General features: G+C 44.6%; 3 protein-coding genes across 3 annotated transcripts in view; 1 reads left to right on the top strand and 2 right to left on the bottom strand.

Moving 5' to 3' along the window:
- The window catches only part of CNTN2 (contactin 2), a 65,691-nt gene extending 63,360 nt beyond the window's left edge, over positions 1-2,331 (top strand). The window contains exons 20-24 of the mRNA XM_044285715.1: positions 56-165; positions 349-535; positions 952-1,064; positions 1,153-1,321; positions 2,220-2,331. Coding sequence (XP_044141650.1) covers positions 56-165; positions 349-535; positions 952-1,064; positions 1,153-1,321; positions 2,220-2,311 — 671 coding nt within the window. The 3' untranslated portion in view covers positions 2,312-2,331. The remainder of the gene's footprint in view (positions 1-55; positions 166-348; positions 536-951; positions 1,065-1,152; positions 1,322-2,219) is intronic.
- A 3,146-nt stretch (positions 2,332-5,477) lies between these two features.
- On the bottom strand, positions 5,478-5,900 carry LOC122931639 (uncharacterized mitochondrial protein AtMg00860-like). The gene has a single exon (XM_044285716.1). It carries the CDS (start codon positions 5,898-5,900, stop codon positions 5,478-5,480), a length of 423 nt encoding a protein of 140 aa, XP_044141651.1.
- A 7,868-nt stretch (positions 5,901-13,768) lies between these two features.
- On the bottom strand, positions 13,769-14,554 carry TMEM81 (transmembrane protein 81). The gene has a single exon (XM_044285717.1). It carries the CDS (start codon positions 14,552-14,554, stop codon positions 13,769-13,771), a length of 786 nt encoding a protein of 261 aa, XP_044141652.1.
- Between the last annotated feature and the right edge of the window lie 2,230 nt (positions 14,555-16,784).

The following is a 16,784-nucleotide window of genomic DNA, read 5'->3' on the forward strand; positions in this document are numbered from 1 at the left end:
TTATTTTTGCATTTCATGAGCTTTTCATATGATTAATAAGTGTTCTGGTGTTTAGAGCCGAGCATTTCACCATCTGACGTGAAGACAACAGTTCTATCATCTTCTGAAATCAAGGTGGAGTGGAAGTCTGTGGCGACTGTCAAGGGGGTTTTATTGGGCTATGAGGTAAGGTGTGCACAGTAATCAATACCCAACTGCTATTGTGTACCCATTTAGCTGGCAATGGTATTTAAGGAATGCATGCTATGACCAGTTAAGGGGTTGAGAGAATGCCTAAGAGAACCAAAATTGTGTGCGTGGCTTCTCCTTGATCCAGAACTGGTTTATTAACTGTGTAACCTCAAACAGATCAGATACTGGAAGGCTGGTGATAATGCAGGTGCTGCCGATAGGGTGAGGTCGGAAAGTCTGGACACAGTTGCCAAAGTGAGCGGTCTAAAGCCAAATACCCTATACCATGTGACAGTTCATGCTTACAACAGAGCTGGCACTGGGCCACCGAGCCCCATCGCCAATGTTACTACCACCAAATCACGTATGTATAACAAAAAAAATACATACAAATAATCATATTAGTATTGTTTATATGTTATGATTAATTTTTCATATAAGGCTTGTTTCACACTACCGTTAAAGTCTTCCGGCAGAGGAACAGCTTGCCGGAGTTCATACTGCCTTTCCCTGTCAGAGCCCATTGTCTATAATGGAATCCAGCATGAGTAAAAAACACTGCAAGCACCAGTTTTAGTCCAGCTAAATCCCGGCACTAATGCCGGATCCCCACCAGTTCCCATTACAGTCAATGGGGCCTGGCAGTCCTCTGGTCCCTTCCTACTATGCCTGATATGATGAACTCTGGCAGGCTGTTCTGGCAGAGGAAGACTAGTGTGAAACTAGCTTAATATCATGCATAGTATTTAGTCTGTGACTAACCCAGTTGTCATTCTTCAGCTCCAAACAGACCTCCGGGAAATATTTCCTGGACACTTTCGCGTTCCAGTGTCAGAATCAAGTGGGATCCATTGATATCAATGAAAAATGAGTCTTCTGTAACGGAATACAAGGTAATTATAAAAAAAAAAAAAAAGAGACTGTTGACAATTCTCATTTTATTTTCTTTCCTTAGTACCATTAATTCTTCTGTTTTTGTAGATACTTTATAGAGTGGATTCCCATTCAACCCCTACCTTATATGTGACAAGCAAGACACAGGCAGAGCTTCCAGTTCCTGAAGGTGCCAATCATGTGACTATTCAGCTACGTGCCACTGGATTGGGAGGTGATGGGGAGGCAGCAGAGGTGCATATTCCCACAAATTCAGGTACCTTTTTTTGTATTGGGTGGTATTATTGCCTATAATATGTCACGTGATATTATAATCAGTCCTATGAAATCCCTTTCATGCATAAAAGCAAAAAGTATATCATTTACAGTTAAAGGACAAATGCAAAACATTTGGTTACATGAGGGGAGAGAGCCTTGTGCATACAGTACTGTTAATTCGCCAAGTTGAGGTAGTACTGTATTGGATCGAGTGGAGACCTTAGGGCAGGTTATAGACTTGTCTAAAGAGGAGATGATCCGGTGTGTAGGGTATCAGACTCCAGGTGATCATCTAGTGGTGGCCTATGCTGAACATAGACCATCTAAGCTCAACAACCCCTTTAACCCCACATATTACAGAGTTATATCGACATTACTGCATTGATAAATTCAGCATTAACATCAGTTTCATTAATGATTGAATTACCAGATCACATTAGTACGATCTTCAAGAAAAACTCCCTTCTATACACACTCCTTTAATTAAATTTTAGGGAATATTTATAATGGTAATTAAAGTTACCTTTTTCTCATGATAGTCCTGACCTTTGAGACCATCATGGTTTCTTTCAGTCTTCAGGATCCTACTCTGTGTCCTCCTTGCTATTTTGTGGGTGAAACTAAACATTGTCTCTATTCTAGTGCATTGCCGAAATGCTAAAACTTTCCACATAAATTGTGTTGATCATATAGTAAACCATGGATATTACCTTGTACTGCACATGTTGCCACAGTTTTATAGCAGTATTTTATGTGTAGGAGAAGTTGCTTACTTCTGTGCCATCGCTTACTTCCTATAGAGTCCATTGCTGGCACAGAGGTTAGCTCATTGTAATTAGCTGGTTAGCAGTTGATTTTTGGAGCATTATTAGATTTTTATTTTTTTTCCCCCACAGGAACCAGCATGATGGTAGAAAACTCTGCTTCTCAGCCATTCATGACTAAAACAGTTGCAGTCTTGGTCCTAATCAGGTATCTTGCAGTTTGAAGCACTATTACCCTGAAGATGGAAGATTTGCTCGTTAACTCCAGCCTCTCACCCCTCAGAAGATGAAAAACAGCCCATAACAGCAAAAGACAGCATTCTTCTGTAAAGGGCAATTAGGGAAAAATTGCCGGCAGAGTGTAAGCGCCCTCTAGAAGCAAAAGGGCATAGTGGCAGATGCGTTTTCCTAAAATTGAAGTGGGATTTACTTTTAGAAAGTGGGTTGGGTGCAAGCACTTTTTGATGGGATACGTTTGGGGATTTTGTCTTATGAAGCCATGTGTACTTGCTTTATAAATAGCATTTTTTCTACAATTGTCTTCCTTTATTTCTTTCGTGCTTCAAATATCAAATGGGCAACATGAAGCACATTTAGTTGTCATACTGGGTTCTCTGGTACTTTTAGAAGGGGCTAAAGCTTATAAACGGCTCCAAATTAAGGGGGTCATTAATGATCAGAAATACGCCTATATTAGGTGTTTTTCTGGAGCAAATTGCAGCACAAAGGTTATTTGCGCCCAAATCTGTGACTTTTCCCTGCTCGCGCCAGGTCTATAAAAGTGGACGTGGCGTGGGCGGGCTGGCAGGCCTGTCTCATTCATCATTCTACGTTTTAGGTGTGGAAAATGATCTAAATATAAGCCAGCAAGGAAGCTGGCTTACATTTAGACCGGCGTTGGGTACACCAAATTTATGTAGAGGCCGGTGCCTCTACATAACTTTGGCGGATTCACCACCAGCGCAGAGGCTTATTAAGAATGGCGTCAAAAACGACGATCTTAATAAGTGACCCCCGAAAGTTCTTAAGGGTTTCTACACAGGCCAAAACAAGAACTCAAAATGCCTAACTTGACAATTGTTTTAGAAGCATTTTTAGGAGACATTTTTGCCCATATATCGTTAGCCCTTGGCATTTTTTTATGTAATTTTTTTTTTTGCATGCTTAGTGTTTTTAGAAGAAAGTATATGCCCTCTTGTAATGTCACTTCCCCTGTATATCTGTATGGGGAAAAAAGGATTGGCAAAAGCACAGCATACCAACAAGCCATTAAAAGAACGCCCACACATACTGTACAAAAGAACAAAACAAAAAAAACAGACGTCTATGGAAGAAAAACTCCAGGCAATGAGGGAACAACACACCAGAGCCAAAGCTTGCCGCGATTTGCAAAAAAAACACTATTGCAAGAAAAACACTGCGGAAGATGCCAGTTAAAAAAAAAAAAAAAAAAAAACACACCAAGAGCTACAAAACCCTGTGAAAGCGCAGGACAAAAATGTGTGACACCTGCCTAAGAAAAAAATATCATAGTTTCCGGATCTCATGACAAGGTAAATTTATACCTTTCCTCTTTGCTAGAAATATCCAGAGATTAATGGTACAAGATGATCGGCTTTGGCTATCTTGGACCACTGATCTCAGAATAAAAGCCAAGAGGTAAGGAAGGACACAGTTCTATGGAAGAAAATTATGATTACTTAGGAGATTTCGCTCTCCTTTACCCAAATCTTCTGTTCTGCGATCTTTGAGCATCACTGATGTCAGTCAGAGAACAACAATTTTCCATGAGGTTTACAGAAATTAAAAATTGTACACATGGATAAAAAAAATATACATTCATTTTAAAGTAGTGGTCTTTTCAAGCAGGACTGTAAGCCAAAGTTCTCACTCCGACTCCTTCATAAATGGCCAATAAATTGTTATAACAAATTTACAGTAGTAATATTGTAACATCTAGAGATGAGCGAATTTCATGTTATGAAATTCGTTCACGCGTCGTTTGGTGGTAAAAGCAGAATTGTGTAATGGATTCGGTTACAACGGACCATAACGCAATTCTATGATGGAATGCATAACGGAATTCCTCTAAAGGCATTCCTACAAGAATTTTTTTGACTAACACAAACATGGTCATAGGTGCATAACCATAAAGGGAACATACAAATAATAAAAGCATGGCTGCATACCATTTCACATGCAAACAATAGAACTAAGAAATGGGGGTCATTATAAATTAAAGTGGTATTATACCTAATATAAATGAAGAAATAGAATTTCTTTGCGCACATTTTTAATCAAGCGTGTGTCCCATCTAAAGGCATTCCGTTATGCATTCCGTCATAGAATTGCGTTATGGTCCGTGATAACGGAATCCATAACGCAATTCTGCTTTTACCACCAAACGAAGCATGAACGAATTTCTAAATATTGTGGAGGTTAGCTGTACAAATGGTAGGCAGTCGGCAGGATTGGATGCAACATAAGGGTTTTATTGGAAGAAAAACACAACTCAAATGTGTTCCAACAGGATGGCTTGGCTTCAGCCCATCAAAGTTCAGTCACATAAAGCACTTATCTTCAGCCCTCATGTGTCATATAACAGTTCAAATTTTAAACAGGCAAAAATACAGGAGTCACCTTTGTGCAGAATCTTGTCTTTTCCCTTCTCAGGAACACTGTGGAGATGAATGCTCCCAAGTCCTCTGCAGACCAACACCAACCACACACTGACAGTGAGTCTTTTAAATTAGCTTCCAGCTGGGTGAGGTGGTAACACCCGAGATGGAGTATGGGAGTGACCTTCCCACCCAAACTCTTCAGTCACTCCTAAATCCCCGACCCAAATTCCAGCTACCACCAACTCAGCAATCTAACATCACTGGTTGCCATTTACCTCCGGGATTTACATCACTGAGAGCAGCAGCCTCAGTGGCACATACTTACCATCAATAACCTCACCCTTTGGATGCTTACATATTCCCCCCCCCCCCCCCCCTGCCCAAGGCCAGGGGACTGGGCACTTGACCCTGATAGACAGTAAATCCTTGACAAGGCATCAGCATTAACATGAAGCTTCCCTGCCCTGTGCTCTACCACAAAATTAAAGTCCTGCAACTCCAGGAACCACCGTGTTACCCTTGCATTGTTTCCTTTATTTCGGCACATCCATTTTAAAGGGGCATGGTCAGATACCAAGCGGAGCTTCCTACCTGCCAAATAGTACCGCAAAGCCACGAGGGCCCACTTTATTGCCAAACACTCCCTCTCCACTATTGAGTAGTTTCTCTCACGGGAGGTGAGTTTTCTACTCAAATATATGATGGGGTGTTCTTCCCCATTTACCTCTTGTGACATTACTGCCCCTAACCCAACCTCTGAGGCATCGGTCTAGACAATAAACTCTTTTGAGAAGTCTGGTGCGATCAGCACAGGCTGACTGCATAGTGCTTTTTTAAGGTCCTGAAACACCTTTTCTGTCTCTTGAGACCACTGGACCATTACTGACTTTCTCCCTTTTGTGAGGTGTGTTAATGGTGCTGCAATGGAGGCAAAGTTCGGGACAAATCTGCAGTAATAGCCAACAATCCCCAAGAACGCCTTCACTTGTTTTTTTGTCCGAGGCTGTGGCCACTTCTGAATTGCCTCCACTTTGTTTACCTGTGGTCTTATTGTTCCCTTACCTGCAATATACCCCAGATAGCGAGCCTCCTCCAACCCAATAGCGCACTTCTCCGGGTTAGCAGTAAAGCCAGCTTTCCTGAGGGAATCCAGTATGGGATTCCCAGTCTGTGCTAAAGACCACAATATCATCTAAGTATGCTGCTGCATACCTTTTATGGGGCCCCAAGACCCTGTCCATTGCTCTCTGGAAAGTGGCGGGTGCCCCTTGTAACCCAAAGGGCATCCTGGTATATTGAAAGAGCCCATCTGGGGTGGAGAAGGCAGTCTTTTCCTTTGCCTCCTCCTATAGGGGAATCTGCCAGTACCCCTTGGTGAGGTCAAGTGTGGTAATATACCTAGCTGGTCCCAACCTTTCAATTAATTCATCCACCCGGGGCATAGGATAGGAATCGCATTTAGAGACTTCATTTAGACGGCGGAAGTCATTGCAGAACCGCCAGGTCCCATTTAGTTTAGGCACTAATACAATGGGGCTGGACCACCCACTTTTGGATTCCTCAATAACCTGCAGAGCTAACATACGCTTTACCTCCTCAGAGACCGCTTGTCTCCAAGCCTCAGGGATTCTGTATGGTTTAATGTTTATAGTTACCTTGGGGTCAGTGACTATATCATGCTGAATGACATCTGTAGTGCCTGGCAGGTCCGTAAAAATATCCCTGTTCTGCTGTAGAAACTCCTTGGTTTCTTGTTTTTGGGGTTTGGACAAGGTGTCACCTATTGCAACCTTTTCAATATCTGTGTGACAATCCATTTGGGGTTTTGTGGCTGCTACCAGGGACTCTCTATCCTTCCAAGGTTTGATTAAATTGACGTGATAGAGTTGGATGGGCTTTCTTTTCTTAGGCTGATGTATTTTATAATTGACTTCTCCAACCCTTTCTACTACTTCAAAAGGACCCTGCCACTTGGCCAGAAATTTGCTTTCTACCGTGGGAACCAGCACTAGTACCCTGTCCCCAGGGTTGAACTGCCTCACCCAGGCCGCTCTATTGTACACCCTGCTCTGGGACTCTTGGGCCTTCTGCATGTGTTCCCTCACGATGGGCATAATACTGCTGATGCGATCTTGCATTTGGGCCACGTGTTCTATCACACTTCTGTAAGGGGTAGCCTCACTCTCCCAAGTCTCCTTGGCAATATCCAGCAATCCCCTGGGATGTCTCCCATATAATAACTCAAATGGAGAGAAGCCAGTGGAGGACTGGGGGACCTCTCGGATGGAGAACATGAGATATGGCAACAGACAATCCCAGTCCCTCCCATCCTTTTCTACCACCCTTCTCAACATCCCCTTTAAGGTTTTATTGAACCTCTCTACGAGGCCATCTGTTTGGGGATGATATACAGAGGTTCTTAGCTACTTAATTTTCAGCAGGTTGCAAAGCTCTTTCATAACTTTGGACATGAAAGGTGTACCCTGGTCAGTCAGTATTTCTTTTGGTAGGCCAGTTCTCGAAAATATATGAACCAACTCCCGAGCAATGCACTTGGAGGAGGTATTCCGCAACGGAATGGCTTCAGGATACCTGGTGGCATAGTCCAGCACTACCAAAATATACTGGTGGCCTCGGGCAGACCTAACTAACGGCCCCACCAAATCCATAGCTATTCTGTCAAATGGAATCTCAATTATTGGCAGGGGAACCAAGGGGCTCCGAAAGTGACTCACCGGAGCCATTACTTGGCAGGTTGGGCAGGAGCGACAAAACCCTTCAACCTCTTGGTAACAACCTGGCCAATAGAACCTTTTCAGGATTCTTTCCTTTGTTTTATCAGTCCCCAGATGACCCCCAAGTAAATGGGTGTGGGCCATATCAAGGACCATTCTTCTATAAGGTATGGGTACCGCCAATTGCTCCACAATTTCATCATGCATCTTAGTAACACGATACAGTAAATTATCACTGACAGCAAAATGAGGAAACCTTTGATCAGCATTAGGCTCCTGAGGTACCTCATTTAGTACGGTTACATTTTCCCATGCATGTTTCAGGGTGGAGTCTCGTAACTGAGCAGTCCCAAAGTTCTCCCGTGACACTTCCAAGTCCGGTACATTCTGCTCAGGGTTAGACTCCTCACCCTCATCCCCAGCCAACACTGCAAGGGGAAAACTGTCTGATACCTCATTGGTCACCCCTACAGCATCTGTTTGGGCTTCTTCCCCTAAAGGAATTGGGCTGAAAGAAAAAAAAGGTGAACATGTAACAGGCGTATCATTACAATGGGAATGAGACCAGAGTTCCCAGAACAACGGAAAATCACGTCCCACAATCAATGGATGTAATAAGTCTGGTACCACACCCACTTCATGGGTCACTGTCCGGCAGCCAGTCCCTACAGTCACTTGGATACAAACCACCCCACCCGCCTTTCAGGGATGACCAGGTCATGGGGTACGGCAGCACACAAGAGGGTGACCAGGCTACCCGAGTCCAAAAGGGCCACAACACTAACCCCATTCACCTGGAGTTGACGCTCCTGGGGACCTGGTTCCTGCAGGGGTGTAGCACTGCAAACAGGATGCGCAAACATGGAGAGGCGGTGGGTGGCACCACACTCCATTGGCTCCTCCTCCTGGGAACAGTGTGCTGCAATATGCCCCGATTGCTGACACTTCCAACAACGGACCTCAGGTCGGCCTTCGAGGGGGGCTTCAGAACGGGAGGGTACCTTTCTTGGAATGAAAAACCTCTTTCCCCGGGGTGAGCCACCCAGGCTTTGTCTGTTGGCTCGGTCCTCCTGCTCAGAGGTAGAAATGGCTGTGGAGGTTGCTCTCTGTCGACGACCACCAGAGGATCCCACAAACTGCTGTGGTTTACCTTCAGGCCTCAGACAGGTCTTTGTAGTCGTAAATCGCTCCACAAGTGAAACCAATTGATCCAGGGTTTTGGGGTCTCCTTGAGCAACCCAGCGGTGAATGTCCCAAGGAAGTCCACTCACATAGCGGTCGAGCACGATTCGTTCGACAATGTCTGCTGGACTCAGTGTCTCGGGTTGTAGCCACTTGCGCACAAGGTGTAACAAATCAAACATTTGAGAGCGGGGCGGTTTTTTCTCTTCAAACCGCCATTCATGGACTCTGCGGGCACGCACAGATAAGGTGACTCCCAGCCGGGCCATGATTTCTGCTTTAAGGATATCATAGTCTTTGGCCTGCTCTGCCGTTAAGTCAAAATATGCTTTTTGCGGCTCCCCAGTCAAATAAGGCACCAGAACCTCAGTCCATTCAGCCACAGGGAGTTTCTCCCTTTCCACAATCCTTTCAAACACTGCCAGATAGGCCTCTATGTCGTCATCTGGGGTCATTTTTTGCAAGGCGTGGTGCACTGCTTTTTTTACATTCACAGTCCCAGCTAACTCCTCCATATTCCTTGGCTGAGCTGACACACTCTCTCTCAGGACTGTAATCTGGTCCAGCAACAGACGGTTGGTTTCCTGCTGGGCAGCACTGACCTGCACAAACTGCTTAACCAGCTCCTCCATGGCAGGAGTCTCACTGGGCAACAATGTAGCAGCCTTTATCCAGGACATAAGCAGGTTACAGAGTCAAAAAAAAAAATGCAGCCGTTACCCTTAGCAACCACTTGCCCGCATCCGACACCATATGTGGAGGTTAGCTGTACAAATGGTAGGCAGTCGGCAGGATTGGATGCAACATAAGGGTTTTATTGGAAGAAAAACACAACTCAAATTTGTTCCAACAGGATGGCTTGGCTTCAGCCCATCAAAGTTCAGTCACATAAAGCACTTATCTTCAGCTCTCATGTGTCATATAACAGTTCAAATTTTAAACAGGCAAAAATACAGGAGTCACCTTTGTGCAGAATCTTGCCTTTTCCCTTCTCAGGAACACTGTGGAGATGAATGCTCCTAAGTCCTCTGCAGACCAACACCAACCACACACTGACCGTGAGACTTTTAAATTAGCTTCCAGCTGGGTGAGGTGGTAACACCCGAGATGGAGTATGGGAGTGACCTTCCCACCCAAACTCTTCAGTCACTCCTAAATCCCGGACCCAAATTCCAGCTACCACCAACTCAGCAATCTAACATCACTGGTTGCCATTTACCTGCGGGATTTACATCACTGAGAGCAGCAGCCTCAGTGACACATACTTACCATCAATAACCTCACCCTTTGGATGCTTACAATATGAAATACGCTCATCTCTGGTAACATCCAACTTTTTCTTACCATCCTTTAGGTAATGAGGCTACTTAGGGTATGTTCACATCTGCAGCATGCCTGATCCAGCACAAATGTCGACTGTTAGCCGGACTAAAGACTTTACAACCAAACGTTGCCTGATCACCACCAGACCCCATTATAGTCAATGGAGATCCGGCGTGAATTGTATGATCCGGCGATCTGCTGCCTCAGATGTGAACGAACCCTTAGATGGAACTTAATTGGAATACAATTTCTGAACAAATAGTTTTTCTAAATTCCTTAGTATTTAGTAAATTCCACACTCCAGGAAATGAATTTTAAAATATACAGTACAATAAAAGTTTTCAGCCGCAATGGCCTTTGTTCTTCCCAGTCGAATGGCACCATTCTGCTGGACTTAGGCCCCTTTTTATTTGGCGCCACAATTTCTTCACTATGTGGCATTCCGGTAAATGATAAAGGATACTGCAATTCATTTCCTGGAATGTGGTCCTTCTACAAAATTATTGGCTAGTCTCGGACCCATTTCTTGCAACCGATGGTGATGTGATATTGAACCATCAATGAACAATTTTCTAAAGTCCTGTGAGTAAATATGCAATATACTATGCATTTAATAACTGGAAAACACTGTTCTACACAACAATTTTAATAAATCTACAGTAAATTGGAATAAAATGAATATTTAAAGAGGACCTTTCATCAGTTTCAACATAGGCAAATTATGGTATTACCTTGTAGGGCGGCCCACACTGATGCCATGGGTGTTTTTTTTCAAAATCCCCCCCCCCCCATTCATCCTCTGTGACCCCCTGATGATTTGGCGCGCTGTATTATAATGAGCAGTAAACTCGCAACGGGGAGGAGACTCAGTCTTTCGCTGTGGGCATCTCCTTCTCCCTGGCTGTGAGCGCGATCCAGTCAGAGCGGACAGCTCACAGCCAGGATGAAGAAGCGAGATTCCTTCTTCCTGGCTGTGAGCGGTCCGCTCTGTTTGGATCGCGCTCACAGCCAGGGAGGAGATGCCCACAGCAGAAGACTGTGTCTCCTCCCCATTGCGAGTTTACTGCTTATTATAATACAGCGCACCAAATCATCGGGGGCCACAGCGGATGAAAAGGGGGGGGGGGGGGTTGGTGCTTTTGAAAAAAGAAAAACACCCATGGCATCAGTGGAGGCCACCCTACAAGGTAAAACCATAATTAGCCTATGTCGAAACTGATGAAAGGTCCTCTTTAAAAAGTATAGCTGCTATATTTAGTGCATGTCTTAAAGAGATTGCCTGTGAATAAATAATTTTTCACAGGTGCCACAGCCTGCCTTCACTATGGAAAGAATCTTACCTGACCACTGGCTCCCATGTGTCCGCTTGTTTACGTTCTCCCCAGCATGGGACATGTCTCTGCTAAAGCCACTGGTTGGCTGCAGCAGCACAGGTCATCATGCCCATGCCAGGGAGGAAGTAAACAAGATGCAGACTGGAAGATGGACACACGGGAAAAATTGTGGAGGACCAGAGTGGCGGAAAGCAGGTATGATTCTTTCCATAGCAGAGGCAGGCTGAGGGCCCCTGTGAAAAGTTAATTGTTCCCAGGGAACACCTTTAATACCATCTTCTTTATCTGTCTAGCAGTTCTAAGATGAATGCAGGCTTGCCAGTAGTGAACTTCTTCTAGTCTTTAGTGGAGGAACTTACTGAGTATGTGCAACAGAGTTTCAGACATTGTAGCTAAGGGGCTTGGAGCAGCATGAAGATACATAGTATAAGGGACAGGAAAGAAAACAAGAGAGGTGAACTGATTTTCACCACTAAAACATCCTGCTTATCACTGTTTATAGTATAAGGACAGGAGAGGTGAGAACTGATTATCTATCACCACTAGAACATCCTGCTTATCACTGTTTATAGCAGGCATCCTCAAACTGCGGCCCTCCAGCTGTTGTAAAACTACAACTCCCACAATGCCCTACTGTAGGCTAATACCTGCAGGCTGTTCGGGCATGCTGGGAGTTGTAGTTTTGCAACAGCTGGAGGGCCGTCGTTTGAGGATGCCTGGTTTATAGTATAAGGACAGGAGAGAACACAGGAGAGGTGAGAACTGATGATCTATCACCACTAAAACAATCTGCTTATCACTGTTTATAGTATACGGGACAGGGGAGAACAAAGGAGAGGTGAAAACTGATTATCACCACTAGAACACCCCACCAATCACTGGTTATAGTATTAGAACAGGAGAGATGAGTGGAACCTGCTTATCACTGTTTAAAGTAGAGGGTGGCCCACAAAAAAGTAGCCTGCTTCCAGGGATAAACTACCCACAAGTCACAAAAGATGATAAAAGTGGTCCCCATTCACATCTATGGGCACATTGGATTATGTTCAACAGTGATGCTGCAGATCGTGTTTGTGATGTTTTCCTTGAGTTCAGCCAGGAGACGTGGATTGTTAGTGTACACTTTCTGGTTAAAATTTCCCCACAGATAAAAATCACATGTGGACAAGTCTGGGGAACATGGTGGCCATAACCCCTTGCTTACATTTTGCTCCTCCGTAAACCGTTCATGAATCTGTGCCAGTGCGTTCGGTGAGGTGTGGCATGTTGCCTCATCCTGTTGGAAAAAGCAGAACATATTTTTTTTCTGCAGCATCACTGTTTAAGAGCTGCAAGCAATATCAGCCAACATAATCCGACATGCCCAAAGATACATAGACGTGAACAGGGACCACTTTCAGCATCTTTTGTGACTTGTGGGTACTTTAAAATAAAAATCCACTTGCTCATTCATCTTGTCATCCTATTGCTGGAGGCGGGCTACTTTTTCGTGGGTCACCCTGTATAAGGACAGGAGAGGTGAGAACTGTATACACGAGGATGCCTCCATATTGAATCATCACCTACCCCAAGTTCCCACAACAAATGGTGCAGAGCACTTCTGCTCTGCTCTCCAGTCTGTGCTGTCTGAGGCTTGGTGCAGCAGGTGCGATGACATCACTACATTACATCTGCTGCTTCCAACCACTGGCGGCAGGGGAATGGTGGAGCAGGGCGTTGACAGCTTCCTGCTTCACCGTTGTATTCAACTTTATCTGCGTCCTGATAAAACCAGAACATGCAACAGCTGTCTGTAGACTACGGAGGCTGAAGATTTAAGATGGTCTCACTGGAGCTGGAATGGTTGGGAGCCTTGCTGACATATACTATGTAAAACATGAGATCTATTAATACATTTATAATTTAGAACCTAAAACTCCATAATGAGTACCCCTCAAACCCCATCTACTGGGAATGGAGAGGTGGCTCTCTGTGTAGCTCTCTCCACTCATTTCTATAGGCTGCTCAGCTGTTTTCTGAACTCCCATAAAAGCAAACAGAAATGAATGGAGAGAGGTGGGCATGAATGGCTCTCTAAATTCACATCTGCCATGGCATCCTGGTTTTGAAATTTAGTAAAGGATCTGTAAAGGTAAAATACAGACTCCTACCTCATGGTACACCAGATTTCAAACAATATTTTCAACCATATTTCACGTGATCCAATCAAGGCATTAACAAAACACATGGATGGTCGGTATGAAAACAATGCACTCCTAGAAAGTGTAATGGCAGACTTGCATGCAAAATCATTACATATCAAGCAAATTGATTAAGTCATAAAAGGTTATTGTGACAACTGCATTTTCAGTGATATTTTATTATCCAGCGTAATGTTACTCTCCTGGAAATCGATTCATTTTCTATTCTTCTTCTAGTCTGTAATCGGTGGGGTGAATTAGACGTGTTCATCAGCTGCATATCTTGTATGATGAAGATTGGGAACATTACAATACACTAGTAGTGTCGACGTCCTTCTCTTTAGATCTACAAGTACATCGGATCAGTACTAAAATAACTAAGCCTGTCACTATTCCCACAGCGCTCCCAATTCCAACATAGGTGTATCCTCCTCCATATAATTCAAGCTTTTTCAACACATCCTGTGCATTAAGTCTTTCTGCTAAAGCAGCCAACTTCTGTTTGCTGATAAGGTACTTGTCATAGTTGATATCTATAATGCCAGGTGTAATGATTCTAATTCCAAAGTAAATGCGTTTGACTAACTTCAGGTCGTCTTCTCTTTGCACATCACAGCGATAAGTTCCAGCATTTTTCTCCTGTATGGAGTCAAATACAATCGTAGAATTCCAAACTTTTAGTGGTCGAAAATAGTTATCATTAACGCTTATAATCCCAGGAGCTATTCTCCAGTAGTAAATCTTCCTGCCACCTAAGATACCAGTGGGTGGCATCTGACAGTCCATAGTGAAGGGATCCCCAACTCTCAAAGTGGACACTTGTGGACCGCACAGCCAATTACTGAGACATTCCACCCTCACCACCTCACAGTCCTTGTGAATGCCAAATCTGTCTACAAGGCAACGTTTTTCTACCTTGCTGCCTATTCCACATGTCACACTACACTCTGTGGTTTCTATGACTGCCCTGATAGAAACAGTTTCTATTGCACGTGGTATAGTGACAGCAATTAGATCTTCCATATCTTGGGCAAGCGAGATTAGGAACAAGGAGGACAGTATAAGCAGGTCTTGTCTTCTGAAAAATTCCATTTTGGTGACTGGTCAGGATCTACCGTACAGACATGGAATGTTCAGTCTTGAAGCGTTCTTATCAAATTCTCCATTCTGACATCATAATCAATAAACGCTGGCACAAAACTGAAAGGGGTTTAGGAGGTTAGAAAATGATGGCTGCTTTTCTTTAAAATCAGCACCACTCTTGTTTATGGGCTGCTTAAATTCAGCTCAGTCTTACACAAGCGAGTAGGGCACACAACCTATGGACAAGAAGGATGCTTCTTCTGGTATAAAACAGCCATGTTTTTTTTTAATCTCATACAATCTATTTTATATCAAATGTCTACATACACCATTCCGCTGACCCCTGCTCCTTTGGTTCCTCTTGCAAGAGCATTATGGAACGCGCGCTCCGTCTGTAACAAACTGTCGTACATTCATGAACTGTTCATCTCTCACAACCTTTCCTTTCTGGGTCTCACAGAAACATGGCTGACACCCTCAGACACCTCCTCCCCTGCTGCACGCTCTTATAGTGGATTTCAATTCACTCGCACCCCCCGCCCCGGCTGCAAACATGGTGGAGTTGGTCTTCTCCTATCAGATACCTGCTCCTACAGCCCAACTCCACTGCCACCCTCCATTACGCTCACCTCATTTGAAGTACACTCTGTTCGCATCTACTCTCCCTCCAACCTTCAAGTAGCAGTCATTTACCGCCCTCCAGGCCCAGCCACCATCTTTCTTGACCACTTTAACACCTGGCTACTACACTTACTTTCTTTCTGCCGACATCACCACTATCATCATGGGTGACTTCAACATCCCTATTGACACATGCCACTCGGCTGCCTCTAAACTCCTGTCACTCTCTTCCTCCTTCGGCCTATCACAGCGGTCTTCAGCTTCCACCCACAGAGATGGCCACACTCTGGATCTGATCTTTACTTGCCTCTGCTCCCTATCTAACCTTTCTAATTCGCCTCTCCCCCTATCCGACCACAACCTACTCACCTTCTCTTTACTGGTCTCTTCTGCAGCTCCCCTGGTGCACACACTAGCACCCCAAGCCCCCCCCCCCCCCCCCCATCAGGAACGTCAAACATCTTGACTTTCGCTTGCTTTCTGACTCTCTTCTCCCACTCTCTACCATCTGTTGTCTCCATGACCCAGAAGCTGCTACCACCCTATATAACACCACAATAAGTACAGCTCTGGACACTTTTGTACCCTCACGCACAACAAAATCCGGAAAATCAACAGACAACCCTGGCACACCAACCTGACCAAAAAACTCCGACAAGCTTCCAGGGCTGCTGAGCGGCGATGGAAGAAATCCCATTCTAAAGATAATTTCACCGCATACAAGCAATCCCTTCTCATATTCAAATCCTCACTCGCTGATGCAAAACAGGCCTACTTCTCATCTCTCATATCTTCCCTGTCACACAGCCCTAAACAACTTTTTAGCACTTTTAACTCCCTTCTCCGTCTCCCAGCACCCCCACCCTCTCCTATCTTCTCAGCTGAGGACTTTGCCAAATATTTCAAACAAAAGATAGTCCACATCAGAGAAAGCTTTACTGCACAGTCCCCACAGACCCTCTACACAACTGCTCAGTTCTCTTCTCCCAAAACCTGATTCTCCACCATTACAGAAGAAAAACTCTCCACTCTACTCTCCAAATCTAAATCTGCGCACTTGACCCAATCCCATCCCACCTCATCCACAACCTCACCACAGTGTTTATCCCAGCCCTAACTCATCTCTTCGACCTATCACTAAACTCTGGTGTCTTCCCCTCTGCTTTTAAACATGCTACCATTACACCCATCCTCAAAAAGCCTTCACTTGACCCATCTTCCTTGTCCAGTTATCGCCCCATATCACTTCTTCAGTATGCCTCAAAGCTACTTGAACATGTCCATTCAGAACTGTCCTCCCACCTCTCCTCCTGCTCCCTCTTTGACCGCCTACAATCTGGCTTCCGAACCCACCACTCGACCGAGACTGCCCTTACCAAAGTCACCAATGACCTACTGACAGCCAAAACCAAGAAACAATACTCTGTCCTCCTTCTCCTTGACCTGGTCCTCTGCCTTCAACACTGTTGACCACTCCCTTCTGTTGCAAACTCTCATCTCTTGGCATTACTGACCTGGCCCTCTCCTGGATCACATCATACCTCACAGACCGGATGTTTAGCGTCTCCCATTCCCGCACCACCTCCTCGTCGTCGTCTCATTCCCTCTCTGTTGGTGT

Source organism: Bufo gargarizans, chromosome 3 (assembly GCF_014858855.1).
Source record: "Bufo gargarizans isolate SCDJY-AF-19 chromosome 3, ASM1485885v1, whole genome shotgun sequence".
Classification (NCBI taxonomy): Eukaryota; Metazoa; Chordata; class Amphibia; order Anura; family Bufonidae; genus Bufo; species Bufo gargarizans.